Here is an 18,327-nt window from a genome sequence, read left to right as displayed (position 1 = left end):
TAGAAAAATATCTTAAAAGCGTGTCTGATTATGTCATTTCTTGTAATGGTATGTTTTTATTTTGTGTTTCCTGAAACTGCAAATTACAAAGCTCTAAAACACAACTTGAAAATTCTTCCAGTTTTCAGAGTTCGAAAAAGAAACACTGTCAGGGAGAGTTCTTGGAAAGATAGGCCTGTACAAGAGGTACTTTTTGTTACAAATAAGTTGATCTTTGAGAAGTATAAATGTGAAAAACTTGAAATTATGCGCAAATGATAGTGCAACTGAGATGACTAATAGAAGTTGGTAATGATGTTAATAAGTCTGATATTACTGCTACTTTCCATTATAAATGAGTACTCTCTGTCAATTCTTTGTTGATAATCTTTTCTTTATTGTCAGAGATAAATAATGGAAATACTGGTGCTTGAATCCCAGGTTTGAACATTCCTTTCTTTCACTTTAACAGGTTTTAGGACTGGTGCAAAATATGAGTGTTTTCCAGTGTCCCAAATGTAAGCATGAGACACATATTTTTGGAGCTGATGGTGTAAAAGATCTAGCGAAAACCCTTGGATTGGATATTTTAGGTAAGGATATAGAAATGGTTTTATTTTTGAAGAAAAATTCAATGGCGTGCATGAGGGAAGCATTAACTGAAGTATGGAACTGCATAATCCTAGATTACTCTATATTCAGACAGTGTTCAGATACAATAGAGCTAATAACTTAAGTAGTTGAATGTCATGATTTTTGTATGCTCTGTTCCTTATCAGGATCATTCTGTTAAATGGGATATGGACTGGATGTGAAAATGCTTGAATTGCATCTTAAATCTCCTTTGATACATAAACAACCCAGAACATGAATTGTTTTGCTGTCGATGTGCTGTATTACCTGAAAATCATTATGTTATTGATGATACAACAATTTTTACTAATAACCAAGAATTCTATTTAGTCTTGTAAACCAGAACTAAACTCTGTCCATTAATGTCAATAGAAGTTTTCTCATTTATTTTATTTAAATGAGATGAGTTGTTACATATTGAAATAAATATGGTAATTTGAAATGCAGTCCCTTAAAGCAGTTGGTTTTATGCCCATGTGAAGATACCTTGACTCTTGTATGGAAGCAAGCAGACTGTAATGGTTGTATTTAAGTGCTGAGATTACAAGAATACACTGGATTGCAAAATGTTGTTTCAAAAGAAAATTTATTGTTACTGAAAGCAAAAATTAGCCATGATTAAACAATCTGGCACCCCTATAAGCTAAAATGTACATTGATCTTTAAAATATACATTGCTATTTTAAAAAGGCATATTTCAACCTGTGCTGTCAGTAAAAAAAAAAAAATAAAATTACAGAATATAACAGCATAATTAAGTTGGTAAATGGGATAATTGCATGTGCTAATGATGTGTTTCCATGTATTACTATAATTATCTCAATGATTTTCCATAGCTAATTCATTAAAAAAAGAACCAGGAAGCTCACTTAGAAAGATCAACATAGAAACATCAAGGTCTGACATAAACTTAGATGGCAAGGCAACACATAATTAAAGACATGCTTTTGGGCTATCTTTGAGTTTTCTGAATACATAATGAGTTGTGATCAGAGCCCAAGGGGACTTCTACAGCCCTGGGTTATGTGGATGCATGCAAATCCTCTGCAAGCAGTTGAATCAAACATGCATTTAGATACACAGGCACAAATGATGTGCCATGCCATTGGTCCCATAAATGGTTTTTGTTACTCCCTAAGAGGGCAGAACCAATCGTGAGTGTATTTCATTGGGAGTAATGTGGGAGATTTACAGGTTTAGCAGGGAATGGGTGAGATATATGAAGAAAAACAGAGTGAAGTTTACCTTCAAACTGTCAGTGAAAAACCAGACTAAGATTAAGAATGATGCCCCAAGGGTTAAATTTAGAATTATAGTACTTGATCTGATTAGTATGCTCCTCCTTCCAGGGATTGCCATTATATAATAATACCATATGCTATGATAAGAATTACTGCTTACAGACTTTACATTAATCTATCCCAAATGGAAGTTTTATCCCAATGTTATTTGAATTCTGCCCAGAAGCCTCAAGAACTCATTTTTTTTTATATATGCATAGAAAAATGTATATATTTAAAATTACTATTTCTAAATTTATTTTGCTTATATTTTGCAACACCCATGGCTGTTCAGTTTGTTCACCTAAGCACCTGCACCTCTTGTGAAACCTGACAAGGTTTTCATTTCCATGATAACATCTGACAAATTCTGCAAGCTAACAATGTGCAGGATAGAAAAGTATTTTCCTTTTGTTTGCTCAGAATTGTCTGCCTTTAATATTACTGAATACCTTCTTTATTTTTGTTTATGACAGAAGACAATTAGTAGTTGCCAGTACACCTTTGAGTGTAGTTCATTATTTCATAATAATGAAAGTCTTGTCTTTTTATTGTTCCCTAAAGGAAAGCATGCCAAAGTTTGTGAGAAAGACTTTGTGCTGCTGATTGTTTCTCTCCCAGTCTCTGCAGTTACCCTATTTTGCTTTCTTTTTTTTTTCGAAGTTTGATGACCACAACTGTGACCAGAAAGCTATACCATTGATAGACATAACACTAGAATAATTTCTGTACACTCCTTCCTAACCCTTGCACTTCCTAACTTTTTAAACTATCTGCTAATAGAATCAGCAATGATTCTCACACTTTTAAATTTTTTTGGTTTTACTTCCTACAATAAATTCTAATTATTCTTAGCACTTACCTGTACTTTGCAGTTAGAATTAATTGTCATTATCAGAAAAAATATGATGGCAAGTTCCTGTCACATTCTGTAGTGAAAAATAGTGCAAAAACGTCATCTTCCTCAAACCCTTATCACCCAAACAGCTGTGTGGATGCCTTTGCTGTCTTTATGCTTCTGCTTATTTTATAAGGTTTTGATTTTAAGATAAGATTGCATTTTGCTTTGTCTTCTGACTTGCACTTTTGCTCATACAAGTCCTGTTATGCTCCTGTAGTACCAGGACATCTTTGTAAGTATGAGGAAGAAAAGAGAGAGGCTGTCATTTTGTAGTAGGGCAGTTCTTTTTGTAATTCTCCGAGATTGTTATTAAGCTGATAGCAAAGAAGTATTTTTTCATTAACAAAACATCCTTGGGGAAAAAGTGAAGATTAGTCTCTGCATAAAATAATGGTAGGAACTAACTTCTGGGAGATTTACAAAGCTATTGTTATTCTATTAAGAATGTTTAAGGTTAAAAAAACTTTCAAAGGACCCCCTAAATATTTTTTCATTAATAAATGAACAGACTTTTATGCCTAAAGAAATTTATTCATGACTGAAACAAATAAGAAACAATTAAATTTGAAGGAAATGGACTGTAATCACCATAAATAACAAATTGAAGTTCTTCAAAGATTCAGCTCACTAATCACGGAGCCACAGCTTTTGTGTTTGCTTTTTGGTTTTTTGTTTGTATTCTGCTCGCTTTCAGTTCTGTTTTTTTATCTCTTAAGCTGTGTCAATTTTCCTACTTTTTTTAACCTTTCTTTTTCTGACTACATTTAACTTAACACTGGCCTTGTTTTGGGTTAAATAAATGCTGCTAAAGTGTATGAATTAAACTGATACAGTTTCTGAGGCTAGTCAAGATTGAACTAAGGTAGGCTGTTCTGTCTACATCTATCCATGAGGTAAAATGTAGCTGTGTATTCCATTAAAAGAAAGTTGGTGTTCAGTTCTCTTCATAATTATCTATGTAGCAATGAACTAAACATGGGAACTTCAAGTTTTCTTTAGTACCTAAAAAGTGTATTTCAGAAAGGAATAGGGCTACTAATTGATTCTCCTTTAGAGCCTTCCTTTCCTCTCTGACAGTTCCCCGCTCATTATAAAAGCAGAATATAAAGAAGATTTCTATTGGAAACAAGAATGAATTGAACAGTTGTCTACCTTTTAATTGGAACCAAGGCCTAATAAGGACAATAACAAATGCCATTATTTGGAAATCAAGTATTCAAAGTCATCTTTGAACAGTGATTAAAATCTTAAAACAGCACTGAAAAGAATATACAAGGATGAGATAGGCTGAACAGTCAGTTGCATGATGAACATTTACCTAACACTCAAGCAATTTTTTTTATGTACGCAAAATAATTTGTATCTCAGCCTATGCTTTTCTGTGTATTTGAGGGGAAAAAAGCAAACTGCCTTCTCTAATAAATGACTACAAAGCTTAGTCCTTCCTATTCAGAGAATGACAAATCCAGAATAATCATTACGGTTGTACAGAAACTGTACTGCAGTCAATTTTCATTTTAAATGTTAATTTATTTGAGATTAAGTAATTCAAAGAATATACTGAACTGAAACTTGATTTCAAGTTGTTTTAGGGATAATTTAATGAAACATTTAAGAAATATTAGGTCTTCACATTTGTGTATTTTGGTATTTTTGATACAGGAGACATTCCACTGCATGTTAATATACGGGAGACTTGTGATTCGGGACAGCCTGTTGTGGTCTCGCAGCCTCAAAGTGATGCTGTAAGTTTGGTGCACTGCACTTAAATCAACAAAAAAGCCCTCCTCCAAAAGTGAATAGAGTGCTTCTCATTATTACTTTTTGAAAAGAAATGTGTATCTGAATGTAACTTAGGGAAATAAAGTAAAAGAGGGTAGTATCAGCAAGTAACTCAGGCCCTTCATTTTGGAATGCTAGTCATCCGCTTCTGTGGGTTTGGTTTTGTTTAATTAGTCTGAATCATTCAGAATAGCAAAGATTTGATCCAGAGGCATGCCAAGCGGAGGAAGGTCAATGTCAAGCCTCATGAGACTTTGCAGCTAATGTAGGTCCTCTAAAACTGTCAGCTTAGCCTTTGGTAGTTAAGCCTGGAAACTGTCAAAGGGTCCTATCAAAAGATGTTTGGAACAGAACCTGTGTATTGTCAATATCTGGGTTGTTCTCATTTTTTTAATTTACGCACAAGAGGAAATGGATTTATGTGTGCCTTTACCATAACATTTTATTGCCAAAGGAAAATCCGAGTTGTTGAGGTGATGGGAGTTGAATATGCAAGTCTGCAAAGAAAAGCAGTTGCACGTATAAAACTTCATTAATGCTGATAGAAGATTTTCCTGGCTAGTATTTTCTCTCATGCCTCTGCTGGAGTTTGTCTGCCAGGCTCTGTAGGGCAGAGTGTTGTCTGCCACTTTGTATTTGGACAGTATATGGCATGATACAGCCTCACTCGTGACTGCTGCTAAGATGTTACCATAAAAAAAAAAGTGATTAATGCTGATAATAGATAGTAGAATCAATTAGAGATAAGGTAGAATGTACAAATAAGGTAACGTTTCTAATACCATCATTGCTAGGCATGTGCTGAAAAGTTTTGTTCCTTCCCATTCTTTTAAGAGAAAAAAAAAAAAGGATAATCCAGTGTTACTAAGGTACTGATTGGGATTCCGGAGGAACAGTGATAGTCTTCAAATTGTCATACATCATTTTGTTTCGAAAGCAAAGCAGCAGCACTATGGCATGTTGGTTTCCAATTGAATGCAATATTTTTGCTAGGCTTGGGCAAGGTCTGTGCTGATCCTCTGTGGAATAATGTAGTGATCTTGAGTCTAGATCCTTGTGAAAAGGAGTAACTATAATCAATACGGTAGTTTCTGTCTGGGAAGTTTGATCAGCAGTGTGAAGGTTTGAACAGATGCATGGCTTAGGTCAAAGTTGAAGCAAAACGGCTGATCGCAAACCAAGATGGAAGGCTCACAGCTCACAGTATCTGAAATCTATAATAACCAAGAGTCTGTAGCCTGCAGGATGATCAATCTAAAAATTCAGACATGTAGAATAGCATTCTGAAAATTAAAAAACCCAAGAAAGTCTGTTGTGTTGCCATCTGTTCCTCCTTGGACTATGTTCTTGGTAAAGAAAGAGTGGTTATAAGCACCATTTGTGGCAATTAAGTTAAATATAAAGAGGAATAAAGATTGATAAATATGTGTGACTCAGGGGAAAACTTTTAATATTCTTCTCTGCCATTATGTCTGTGAGATAATCATTCTCCTCAGAGAATAAAGTTTTTTTAGATGTCACTAGTCTCTACAGAATGAAAAATAATTTCCCTTTATCCCCAGTTCGCATCTCATTTTAAAGTCAGAGAAAATTATTATTGTTCTTTTGTATTTTAAAAGAAAAATTAAAATCTGAGTACATAACTGATGGTGGGAGAGGTCATATAAGGCCAGATTCTAATCTTTAATACATGACACCCGTCTCCATGTTTCTCAAATAAACTAAAATTGTGGCTATTCATGCATGAACAATCACTATTTTTCAGATGGAGAACAGTGTGTGCAGAGCTGCTGAAATTATCTCTGCTCTCGTCCCTTAAATTTACAGGGCTTTTTTTATACAAAATTCTGTACTGTTTTTCTTAGAACACACAAATCAAACACAGAATCACAGAACTGAAATAATACCTAGCCGATTCAAATAGTGGGGAATAAGGATGGTGGTTGACTTCTCAGAAACCCAGCATGCTGTCACACCTTCTCAGCTCTGTCAAGACTAGAATGAAGGCTGTTTCTAAAATATGTTAGCTAATGCTTTTTTTGCTTACACACCTGCCACAGGGTTCAACTTGCCTTGCTGATGTATAAAAGTATAGCTCTCACTCTACACTAGAATTTTAAAATGTGTAAGCAAACTTGTCTAAATTTGTTATTTTAAAACTTAGATGTAGTTGGAGGAAAAGCAAAGCTTCCATTTCACAACTGGCAAGGAAATTACTAACAACGAAAACAACCCTTCCAGAAAAAAAGTAAATTACATGTAGAATTGTGCATGTGTGAACTTATAAAGTTCTTCCTCAGGGAAGACACAGAATACATAAGGCTCGTCTACTTACGGAAAGGGCTGACTATACAGCTAAAGGGTGTGAAGGTTTAATGGCCGGAGTTCTCTTCTGGTGAAGCTTGAGACAGTCCCCAAGGAGAAATAAACAGTGCCACTAAAATGATTTTGCTCTTGGTATAACATTGTCTACACTAGTGTTTCTGTCAGCTTAGTTATTTAAATTGTGGCTTTTTTAAACAGTCTTCATTGACAAAACTTTGTTATGTGCTGCACAAATGGAGTATTGCTGTATTTACATCTTAGCCTAAGTGATGGGCTAGTCTAACAGAAAGAGAGCAGACAGACCGCAGCAACTGGGGGTGATCTAAAATCCTCTACAAGAAGCTAATAATTTCTTAGTTTAATCAACAGTGAGGACTTACCAGAGCTGTCTGGATATAATTGAGAGCCTTGGGAGCATTTTCCTCCTCCCTCAAGCTGTGGAGGTAGATTGGCTGACTGGGGCTTTGGTTTTTTGCTCAGCCAAACATATGGGAGAGTCTCTAGACAGCAAAGGCTAGTAAAGGAAAATCAGGAACACTGCTAAAATGGTGGAATAGGGAAAACAGTAGGGAAAAAGGTAGAATAGGGAACACAACTGAGGAATCACTGACACCAGGTGGAATTGATCATGCTCAGATGTAGAGGAACCTCCTAGGGATCATGAGAAGGAACCAGCAGCAAAATGGGTGTTTGAAAGAGGCATCCTGAAACTTGCAGATAACAGGGCTAGAAACACAGAAAGAAATACAGAACATGATTAATTGTGGTGGAGTCATTCTTCCAGCAAATAAGTTGTTTAAATGCCCAGTGAACTCTCCACCAACACTGGGGGGAAAGGTAAGTAGAGGTTCCTAAGAGCTCTTCCATCCGTGAACACAAAACACAGAGAGGTATGGGACAGTTGGTGGTTGTCTTCTGAGGACTTCCCAAAAGAAACTTTTGGGTGTATCACAGCCTTGATGGCACAGTGGATTTGTTAATACCTTGCTAAAACAGACAGGCTAGCTGTGACCGTCAAGCCCCAAACTCCCATCTGTCTCTAGATCAAGGAAGCAGCTGAAGCAAGTACAAAATACATTTGCTGTACCAGTGTGTCTGTTCACCTTCTGAAAACTAAGGAGTCTTTTTGGAATAGACGTTTCAGGGAGGAGATGTGCTGGAGGCTGAGGCTAGCAGTAGATGTTGTCTCTCATCTTGTCTTGGGAATGAGGTGATAAAAACAACAAAAAAAAAGAATTGTGGAGGAGAGGTAGTAACACCTCTAAGGTTCACCAGGGATAGTGTATTCAAGACAGCAAGAAGTCATGAAAGAATGAAGTTAATATTTCACCTTCTTCCCTTCTCCATTATTAAAGAGATATTGAGCTCTCATGGCAGAAAGTATAAAAAGGATGACTGCTTTTGGGAAAATAATCCAAATTCCAGGAAACACATAATGGTCAATTAGTTCCTTAGTGTTTTCTCGTCACATATTGTTCTGGAAAACATTTGGATTCTATTAAGGAAAAATACTTTGAGTTCACCCTTTTGTTCTGTAAAAATCAAGTGGAGTATATTGGGAAAGGGGAAGATGAAAGGGAGCAGACCCAATGAATCATATATAGCTTAAAGTATTGGATCCCCAGATCTCACAGCCTTTTGCACAAACTTATATGCAGCGTGGTGAGGAATTTATGACTTGGGTAGGAGAAGAGCCAAACATGTCCTGGAGCAAGGAAACCAGGACCTGTGGCTGGAAAACATGCTTAATGTCATCCTATCCAGCTTGCAGTAAAGACCACTGTGTGATACAAACCCCACATACTTCTTGGGGGAGGTTCTGTTACTGTCTAGTCCACATTTAACAGTGTCAAATGTATTCAGCCCTCTTGCAGATTTCATATATATGTTGGTGAAGGATTTTGAGGCCAGTAAATTGCACACAGGTCTATAAGGGGAGAGAAAAAGCCCAGTCAGGTGGAAGGCTGGGGCATAAAGCATCAGCAGTCTGATGTAACAGAGGAAAGTAAGGCTGGTTAAAAATCCCTTTTCAATTAAATTAGAAATTTTACAGACCTTACTGTGGTATTATCCAAAGAGACAGGTGGAATTTGTATTCAGAAAGACTCTTCTTGTAGAACGCTATGAAAGGGTGATGTGCAAGTAGGGTAAAAATATACAACCTTTTAAAGCTTGCAAGAAATAGTTGGAGAAAAATTGAAGTAGTGGTAGCTAATAATGTTTGCTGTTGTTTAGCTGTCATCAATAATTCCATTTAAAGAGTGGTCTCTCCAGGGTGTGATATCTTTTAAAGAAAAGCGAACCCTGGAGAAGGCCGCATGATATGATTTATAATATGCCCTATCATCAAAGCTTCCTTTGAATGATCGCAGTAGCATTTGGTATGTTGTAGGTTCGAATCCTTCATTCAGGGTGTAGATGGCACAATGCATCATCAGACCCTCAATTATGCTTCACTCTGCTGAAGAAAATGCTGAGTGGTAGGATAGTCTGTCTGAAGGATGTTACTATATTGCATTTGAATTGCACTGTTTTACTTAACCGTGTTTTCTGGGCAAGATGTCTTTTTTGATGTACATAATGGCACCTGAGTTATGTTCATGCATAACAGCACCTTGGGGCTAACAGTGTTTCCCAGCTGAGGCTCCTCCAGAGGACAGCTTGGTTTTTGCAACTGCCGATATATAGGATTAAACAGGAAATTTCCCATGAGCACTAAGGATTTCTTTTTTTTTTTTTTTTTTTTTTTTTTTTTTTTGAGGTATTCGATTCAGGAAGCATCCAGTTTACTTACCCATCTCCTCCACTTCATGTTCTAATCTATGGATTGACTTTTATCATCTCATTAAGTCCCCTTTCTGGGCTGAGACTTCATGGCGGCTTGGCAGGAGTTGCCAATATATGCAGAGAAGAATTTTATGGTAGAACTGCTCAGAGAAGGACAGAGTGGGAAAGGCTCTGGGCCTCTTGCAGCAATGAAGGGTGACATGAAGCTTTTATCTGAAGTGGAAGCTCATTTAAAGCTGTGTTTATGATCATGCTTTTAGTGCCTTCTGAGTTGACCACAGTAAAATACAGACATCGGAGGGCAGCTCCAGGCATGCACTGAAGGTTGGAGTTATGTCAAAGTAACAAGCAATTTCCATGGAAATTAAAGCTATTTAAAAATCTGATCGAACTGGAAAATGGACTGTGATTGAGCAAAAGAAAGTGCTAATAAGAACAGAAGCTATCACCTATCATTATTTTCATGCAGATGGTAGCTAAGTCTAGTATTTGTCTTTCTGATAGTCACTATTTGCTTAGTTGCTCATTGCTCATGGTTGCTAGTTTCCTTTAGCAATGAATAAAGTATAAGCCCCTAACAGCTCAGCTGAGCAGATGTAAGTACCTTATCCTTCTTTAGAGGTATATTAGCATCCACAGCATTCGTCATTCCAGACAGTGGGACCTGCATAGATTCTCCCTTGGATTGCTGGGCTGGATAAAACATCTTAATATTCTTGGAGTCTTTTAATCACAAACGGAAGTTAGAAACCATGTCTGTGCCAGGATTTATGCTCTGGTGTACTTGGCCTGCAAGTGATTGGATCAGGATTCTTTTTCTGAGTTACTGGTCTGAAGCTGTTTGTATGCAGTGGTTTGGGCGAAGGCGAATGTGACAGCAGCTTCTACCTGTTTTGGCTTGGATGGGTAAATTGTATTCTGTATTTGTGTGGCCATTGCACTAGACACTGGAAGCCACTGTAGTGAGCTGTTGCAGGCTAAGTTCTGCACTTCAGTGAAAGGCAAAATAGCAGGTCAAGCCAATCCAATCCAACCCATGAGAACAGGGCAGAGTCAGCTATGACCTGTACGGTCAGTTTGCAGTAATCTTAGCAGTGATGCATACTTCCATTGTGGGTAAGATTTTTAAGGAGAGTGAAATGCCATAACTGAAAGGCTCACATTTCTCTAGGATTACCATAGGGCTTAATTAGATGAACTAATAAAAAGACTGGCGGTTTAAATCTACCCTGTCTATTATCCCATGAGAGAATAACGAATCAGGATGTTCTGATTATTTAGGCTGAGTAGAACTTTTCAGTCCTTTTCCTGATGAACTTCATTACAAGTTCCCAGTTTCCTACTCCAGGATCTATGCTGTCATTAGTCACTTCATCATCTGCTATGCCCTCTCAGTTCTAAGGAGGTTTGTGATTTAAAGAATGCTGTGCTCTTTTCTGGCAGAGTTTGTGCCAGTGTTTGGGCAGTGAACAGTTTCTCATGTGGCCATTGTCCAGCTCTTTTGACTCTCTGAATGTCACCTTCCACCTCTACCTCTGCCCTCCCGAGTGCTGCTCTCGGACTCCATCTAGGCAGCATTCATAATGAACAAGTCTGGTCTGGTTTTAGGGCATTCTGTCTTCCTGTGCACTTCTTTATCCTCTCGAAGCAGGGAGAATGTTTGGCTTCCAGCTAACTGATATGTTGCTGTTAAATATAAAGCTGTCCATTTGCAAAAAAATGCTTTCAGAAAGACAGTCTAAAAGCTATTCCTTTAGAGCTTCCAAACCATAAAGGGAAAAACTGATCTGTAAAGTTCACTTTTATCCTATGAAAATGAAAATGGTTGTGAGTGATGACTAAGAACTCGTCCTTTACTTTTTCTCCTCTGGCTTTACACCCAAACAGGAAATAAAAACCTCTCCATTTTCAGTTGGAACCCATCTTTTCTTAGTAATGATGGAGTAAACAGCTGAACTGAGCTGTGCTCTCTGTCTACAGATGCCACATTGAAAAGATCACGAGTGGGAGAAAACATTCAGTACATGTAGGATTGGTTTTTATGTAATGACAGGCATATTGACAGTCACTGAGATTCCATTTAGACCTTTCATGTATGTTGATACATGTTACTGCTGATAGACAGGTCCTTACTCATAGCTGAATGATTTGTTCAGAGATAGGAAGCCGAGGCTCAAAACTGTTGATTTTGTCAAAGGCAGGTTACTGGTAGAGTTCTGTAAGGACATGTATGAGATACTGTTCTGTTCAATATATAAAATAGTGGTCTAGGAAAACAAAAAAATGATGCTTGGCAGGTAAGACTGATTGCCGATAATAGTAGGGCTAGGTAATACTGGTGTGCTGGCTACAAAGGGTTGCAACAGGAACCTCCTGTTACAAAGTGATAGATCAGCTACTTGGCAAACAAGAGTCAGTGTACATTGTGAAATTGTTGCCCAGATACTCATTAACAGTGTTTTGGCGGCAGGGGGTGGGGGGAAGACTAGTTTATTGGCATCTTGACATAGGGTAACACTTACACAAGCGATCCAAGCAGGATATCTTGTTGCTGTCTGGATGGTTATGGAGGTCCGTGTTCCAAGGACCCTTGCCAACGGTGTCTTTGGCTGGATCAAATGAGATTCCCTGAACATCTGTTTAGCTCAGTTTTAGCAATGCAGTAGTCCATGGTCCTATATGACTACTACAGCATATGCATGATCCATTGCTGCTGATTATCATGATTTATGTACAGAACACCTGTCTTATCTATGTACAAACCCACTGTCCTATGTTACTGTTTCTGCACCTGCAGGAACAATTTCTACAGTGTATTTATAATTCTGTGTACAATTCGGTCAACCCTGAAGCAGGAACAGCTTGGGCAGTCTCTAGAAGGGGCCAGATTTTCCATGCAAGTTGTTAATTGACTCATTAAAACACATGAATTGATCTGTGCAAAGTGGGAGCTGCATGCGAGACTCTTCAAGATAATCCAAAATTCCCACCTGAAGCTCTCCTACACCGATTAGTCAAATACTTAACTGTCAAGGCAGCTTGACTTCAGTCAATCACCGTATTTCAGGTTGGTCCGTTATCTCATCTAGGCAGGCCCATGGGCACGGCTGTGCTACCCAACTGCATTGCAATTATACCCATAGGACAAATTTGAATTTCATGTTTGTGACTGAAGTTCTATAGGTCTTGCCACAGAGTCACACGTGTGGGAGAAAACAATTATAGTCTGGTGTCTGCATTCCTTAGAATCTCAGAAAATTGTGACTTCAGTTTTGAGGTGATGTGAGCACTGAGATTGTGAGGCGCTGAGGCTGGGAGTGCCAGAAAAGAAACCCCTACAAGCCAGGAGCAAACCCAAGAAGAGAGGAGACATGTTAGGTGTGCCTGGCCCTGCACAAGGCTGCCACCTGGTTCAGACTGGTGACATTTGGTGCTAGTGGTCCAGCTGAGAGACTGACCTTCTCTTCCTGCCCCTCAAGCTCTGGCCTCAGGCATTTGTCAGCTTGTTTGCTATTTTAAAGGCTCATCAGGGATCCAAGGTCTAACTCAAGGTTAGAGCCATCTAAGAGTGCTGCAGGAGGCAGGAGAGATCAGCGTGGTAGGGAATATTGTAGCCATTTCTTCTAGTAAAACGGGGAAGGTTGTCAATATGGGCTCCATATGCTGACTTACTTGATAAGATGAAGTAGCTTGGTTACAGTCTAACAGAGTAGAAGCAAGCTGAATAGCAGGGGAGTTTTATGTTGTGCTAGACAGGCGCAGAACATGATGCACTAGCTGGAAATCAAAGCATGACAAATTCAAATTATAGATAAGATGTACATTTTTAACAATAGAATTAATCAACTTAGAATCGTAGAATCATAGAATGTTTTGGGTTGGAAGGGACCCCTAGAGGTCATCTAGTCCAACCCCCCTGCAGTCAGCAGGGACACCGCTAACTAGATCAGGTTGCTCAGAGCCTCGTCCAACCTGGTCTTGAAAGTTTCCAGGGATGGGGCCTCCACTACCTCTCTGGGCAACCTGTTCTAGTGTTTCACTACCCTCATTGTAAAGAATTTCTTCCTTATATCCAGTCTAAACCTACCCTGTTTGAGTTTAAAACTTCTGAAACAATGTACAAGATAGGTATATATATATATATACACACAAAGATACTCTTAGTTGAAAATGTTTATATCAAGATTGGAGACCTTTCTAAAAGATATATTCCATTTTGCCTGAAAGTTGTTGAGCTTGGTACAGAAATTATTTGGTTTCATTTTGTGGTTTGTTCTGTGTTGGACCTCAGGCAGTGTTTTTATATATGTCTCTTGACATTAAATTTTTGAATACTCGATGTTAGACATGGCCCTAGCTGTGCCATGTTTTTAGAGATGTTAAAAGAAGTATGCTTATTTGGGTCGCTCCCGGTAGTCTTACAGTTCTGTGCTCTTTCACCCTCCAGCTTAGGGTATCTGACTAGATGCCACAGGTTGGTGTGAGAGGGAGTTTTGCTGTATGGATTCTGATGTTGCGGAATTAGTTCTTTCCAATACCCACTTCAGTCTTTTGGAAAGATGTCTTTTTTTCAAAAATACTTTAATTTTTAATGTCTGTATAGGAAATTCTGTAGAGTAGTCTAGTCCGTAATGAATTAATTATCTCAGGAAAAAATTTGGGGAGGGAATGTAATTTTTTTTCTCCGATTCTCTATCTCAGTCCTGTGCACAGTGCATCTCCATCTTCAGGGTGAGGGAAGATTATAACCAGTAGTACCTGTGGGACTAAAGAGTCTCCTTCCTTCTCAACACTTCTGCTCCAGAAGAATATTGATTCTGTTTGCTGTCTAAGACAGATGGTTCAGTTAAGTTCTATTCTCAGAATAATACCAAAGTTAAATTTTACACCACCTTCCCCCAATATTGTAAATAAAGTTTGTACTTACTTTATGTATTAATGCATCATTTTTCCTGAACTCAAAACTGGCTAAATCGAACCCATTTATTGTAACATTTTTCTTTGAAGGTGTGTGAAAGAACATATAACTAATGAGATGTAAAATACTCCTTTTTATAGAAGATGAAAGGTGCTAAATAAATGTTTCTGTTTTTGCAGGCTAAAGCCTATCTAAAGATAGCTATGGAAATAGTAAGACGACTGCCAGTACCTCCTGCTTGAAGTGTTTATCACTGAAACTTACCAAAAAAAGCCATCTTTTGGTGCGACCAATGCAGAAGAGTCCTGTTATCTAATTATGTAGATGCCGTGCTTTAGTTCTAAGAACTTTTTTAGGAGTTAAGTTACCAGAGGCTAAATTATGATTGTGATATTTACTGTTTTTCAAATGATTGTTTGGCCACGTCCAAATGGATTGAGGTATGCAGAAGATGATAGACAGTATTTAACTGCTGGATTGTAACATCATCAAGAAAGAAGGGATGAAGTACATTTTTTGCATGTGTCCTATTGTAAGGTCAAGAATGAAAAAAAACCTGCTCCAGCCAAGCAGAATGATGAGAGGGATGCCAAGACGTAAGTCCTCCTTAAAAAATCACATTTGCCACACTCTAATTTGTCAATTTTGGTTCAACTTTTTACTTGGTTACCTACCAAGCTGACCTTAAGTTTTGCAAAATTCTAAGGAGCAAATTCAGTTATGTAACTGCAGTATTTTTGTGTGGTCATCTTAAAATTTTAAAAATTCCACATGTACTCTGAAGAGTTCTTGTGATGACTCATGAGCAAATTAATTCATTATTGGATAATGTTCGATCATGAGGCAATTCTCAGTTTAGTGGAGAATGGATTTACATGACCCTGAGGCTTATTTCTTGATTGCTTTGCATTATAATGGATCCAGACAGAAGATTAGGTAACCAAGGTCTTCACTGAAACCCGGATGTTGTGCCCAAGCTCAGTTCGCCAGGGGATCCAAATGATCAAGATAAACTACATTTATGATTGCATATTCCTATTACAGTGCGGCAACTTGGAATTTGAATATGAAGATATATTTTTGAAGTAAAGAAAAATTTGGTCTTCAAACTGCATGGTGTTCTGGTTTGTCTTTTCACTGCCTTATATTTCTGCCGTCTTTATTTTCGTGCTGGTGTGTGGAAGTGGAATAATATGCCTTCAAGGAATGAGTTTCCATTTACAATTAGATACCTGAGTTGACATTTAGGCTTTTTCATTTACACAATCAAGTATGGGTATCTTATACATGCATCTTAACCATACCATACTGGGAATTTCACCATGCGTTGACCTCTGTGGGACCAAGATTTTCCCTATAGTCCAAATAATTATTCATAATTTTGGATGTATGTTTTTCCTTATTGAAGTGATACAACATAAAAAGTTGGTATACATTTATGTTAAGAATATTTAAGTGGCATGTACCCAGAATTTACATGGGAAAGCTAGACACAAATTAAGACTTGAATTTCAAGCTTAGGTGATTTTGTAAACATGTTAATTATGTAGTCCAAAACTGTTGATTTTTTGCTTCAGGTCATTCTCTGAACCTCCTCGCCCGCACCCCCCCCCATGAGATCTCATATCAGTGTTCAGCTTTTTCAGTAGCATATTAGCCCAGGCCTGTAGAATTGAGACAAATACTTCCTTCCTTTCAGTTGTCTAATGTATTTTACAAAAATTTAAGCTGCCTTAGTGTCCTGCCCTTTCATATTTTATTTATAACTTAATGGGGTTTTTAATTGAGTTTCATCTCTACAGATATTATTTATTTACTTCTGCTTTACATATTGCAGTCGTTAATATGTATGTCTAAGTAATCCTGTGGTTTTGGCATAGTGATGCCGTGCAAAGCATCGCTTCAATAGTATAATCGTAAAATTCATCGGAAAACCTGGGATTTCTGACTTTTTTAGCGAAAGACACTGATACTTTCTGAACTTTGGTATTTATTATTTTCGTTCTGTTAAAAAGAATGTCTCTGACACCCAGTTCATGTTGAGACTGAGTGAACAATCAGTATACAGATACAAGGTTGGTTGTTTTCCCTTTCTTTTCTTTCTCATTATTTCTTGGGTTAGTTGAGGGATGAAATTTGCTTTCAAATGTCCTTTTATTTTTACTCCTTTTTACATTTTTTTTTTTTCCTTCTAATTAAAGGCTGTGGTTTTACTCTGTTGAATCTTTGTCCTGCAGAACTATTTTGAATGCCTTTATCAAGAAACTGGTTATAATGATTAAATATAGTTTCTAAGCCAACCTGAAAATTCATATTTCATTAACATTTTTGTGGAAGGATTGCACAATGTAGTAGGTGAAACCTGATGTATCGATTAAAAATTGTCAGTCATTTAATTGTACAGAGTAAGTGGGACATTTCTGCACTTAAGGATAGCAATAGTCAAACCAAATTTAAAATGAAAACACATTTGCTTTACTTTCCTCATTCTCCTGAGTGAAGAAGTGTCTGTTTACCAGCTCTGCTCCTGCAAAGGAACTGAAGGGCATTGACACAGTGTTATTGCTACTTAATGTTACAGAAACATATACTCATTTTTTTTTTTTTATTTTACAGTACACTGTTAAATATGTGTTAATGAATTCTAGTCAACATACTAGATTTGAAATTGTAGTTCATAAAATCCCTGATACAAGTTATTGGCTTGGGGGCGGCAGTGGTTGGATCAGTCAGAGGTTGAGCAGGAGGCAGTGGCATTTAACCATAGTTTATAAATATATTTTATTATAGACTTGACACACAGTGTTGTTTGCTCTTTTCAACTCCAATATTTTACTTCAATGTCTGTGATATTTCTTAGTGTACTAGTACGTTTTTTCTGAAAATGCTAATCCTAACAATAGGACCTGGCTTTTCTAAGCTGGATGGGTAGATGCTCTTTGCTCAGGAGCAATGGAGGCTTACTGCAAAATTACTGTGATCATGGGCTACCAGCACAGAATTATTAAAGTCTGTAGCGTTGTAAGCTGCGGTTACGCACTGCAAAAGCGCACAGAGGAAGAGAAAGAAAGAGGAAGGCTGGGGAGGCATGGGGCCAAGCAGGCCAGAGCGGGGCCCGAGGCTAGTCTCAGTCCCGGGTTACCTCCCGTGTATGTTAAGAGCACGGTTTCCCAGGTCGCCTTGCATCGCTGTCAGGGTTATTTTGTCAGGGTTATTTGCTTTCCCGTTCACGAGACATCCCGTTGTATAGCGACCGCAGTTGTTTGCAGGTAATTCCCATTGTTTCTTGGGTGAGGAGCCCAGGGGCTGTGTCCTAACACAGTGCGTTCCCTGGCTTTCACCAGTTTGGGTTTTACTGCAACTCAGAGAGTATAAAATTGTTTATGTCAGTCAAGTATTTAGTTATAAAATTTTTACTGCGATGTTCAGGTCATTGTGAACTGTTGAGCCACTGAGTCTACGGTCTGTGCGTCCCTTCAAATGTTAAATTTCTCACAATAACAACAAAATTTGATATTTGAAGCAGTGAGAGGAAAGTTGGCAAATCAGTTTTCCTCCACTAATTCAATTTGAGCTTAAACTACAACCTGTTTTAGTTGTTCTGACTGGTGATGATGGTGATGAAATAACATTAATGCAGAGGGAAAGCAGCAGAAGTCGGTCATCTTTAGCGTATTAACAAAAAACTTGTAATTCTGAACTTGCTTCAAGTTAGTTCAACT

General features: G+C 37.8%; 1 protein-coding gene across 4 annotated transcripts in view; it reads left to right on the top strand.

Moving 5' to 3' along the window:
• The window catches only part of NUBPL (nucleotide binding protein like), an 80,785-nt gene extending 65,915 nt beyond the window's left edge, over positions 1–14,870 (top strand). For 3 of the 4 annotated variants that reach the window (XM_035902081.1, XM_035902080.1, XM_035902082.1), the window contains 3 exons: positions 452–572; positions 4,456–4,538; positions 14,785–14,870. In XM_035902081.1, coding sequence (XP_035757974.1) covers positions 452–572; positions 4,456–4,538; positions 14,785–14,847 — 267 coding nt within the window. In that variant the 3' untranslated portion in view covers positions 14,848–14,870. Of the gene's footprint in view, positions 1–451; positions 573–4,455; positions 4,539–14,388; positions 14,533–14,784 lie in introns of all 4 variants that reach the window. The other variant, XR_004843018.1, reaches the window with a different exon arrangement.
• The last annotated feature ends 3,457 nt before the right edge of the window (positions 14,871–18,327 follow it).

The sequence above is a fragment of the Egretta garzetta genome, unplaced genomic scaffold, assembly GCF_000687185.1.
Source record: "Egretta garzetta isolate BGI_Z169 unplaced genomic scaffold, ASM68718v1 scaffold79, whole genome shotgun sequence".
NCBI classification, from domain to species: Eukaryota; Metazoa; Chordata; class Aves; order Pelecaniformes; family Ardeidae; genus Egretta; species Egretta garzetta.
Note: the sequence above shows the minus strand (reverse complement) of the source record. Positions and strands in the feature narration are given on the sequence as shown.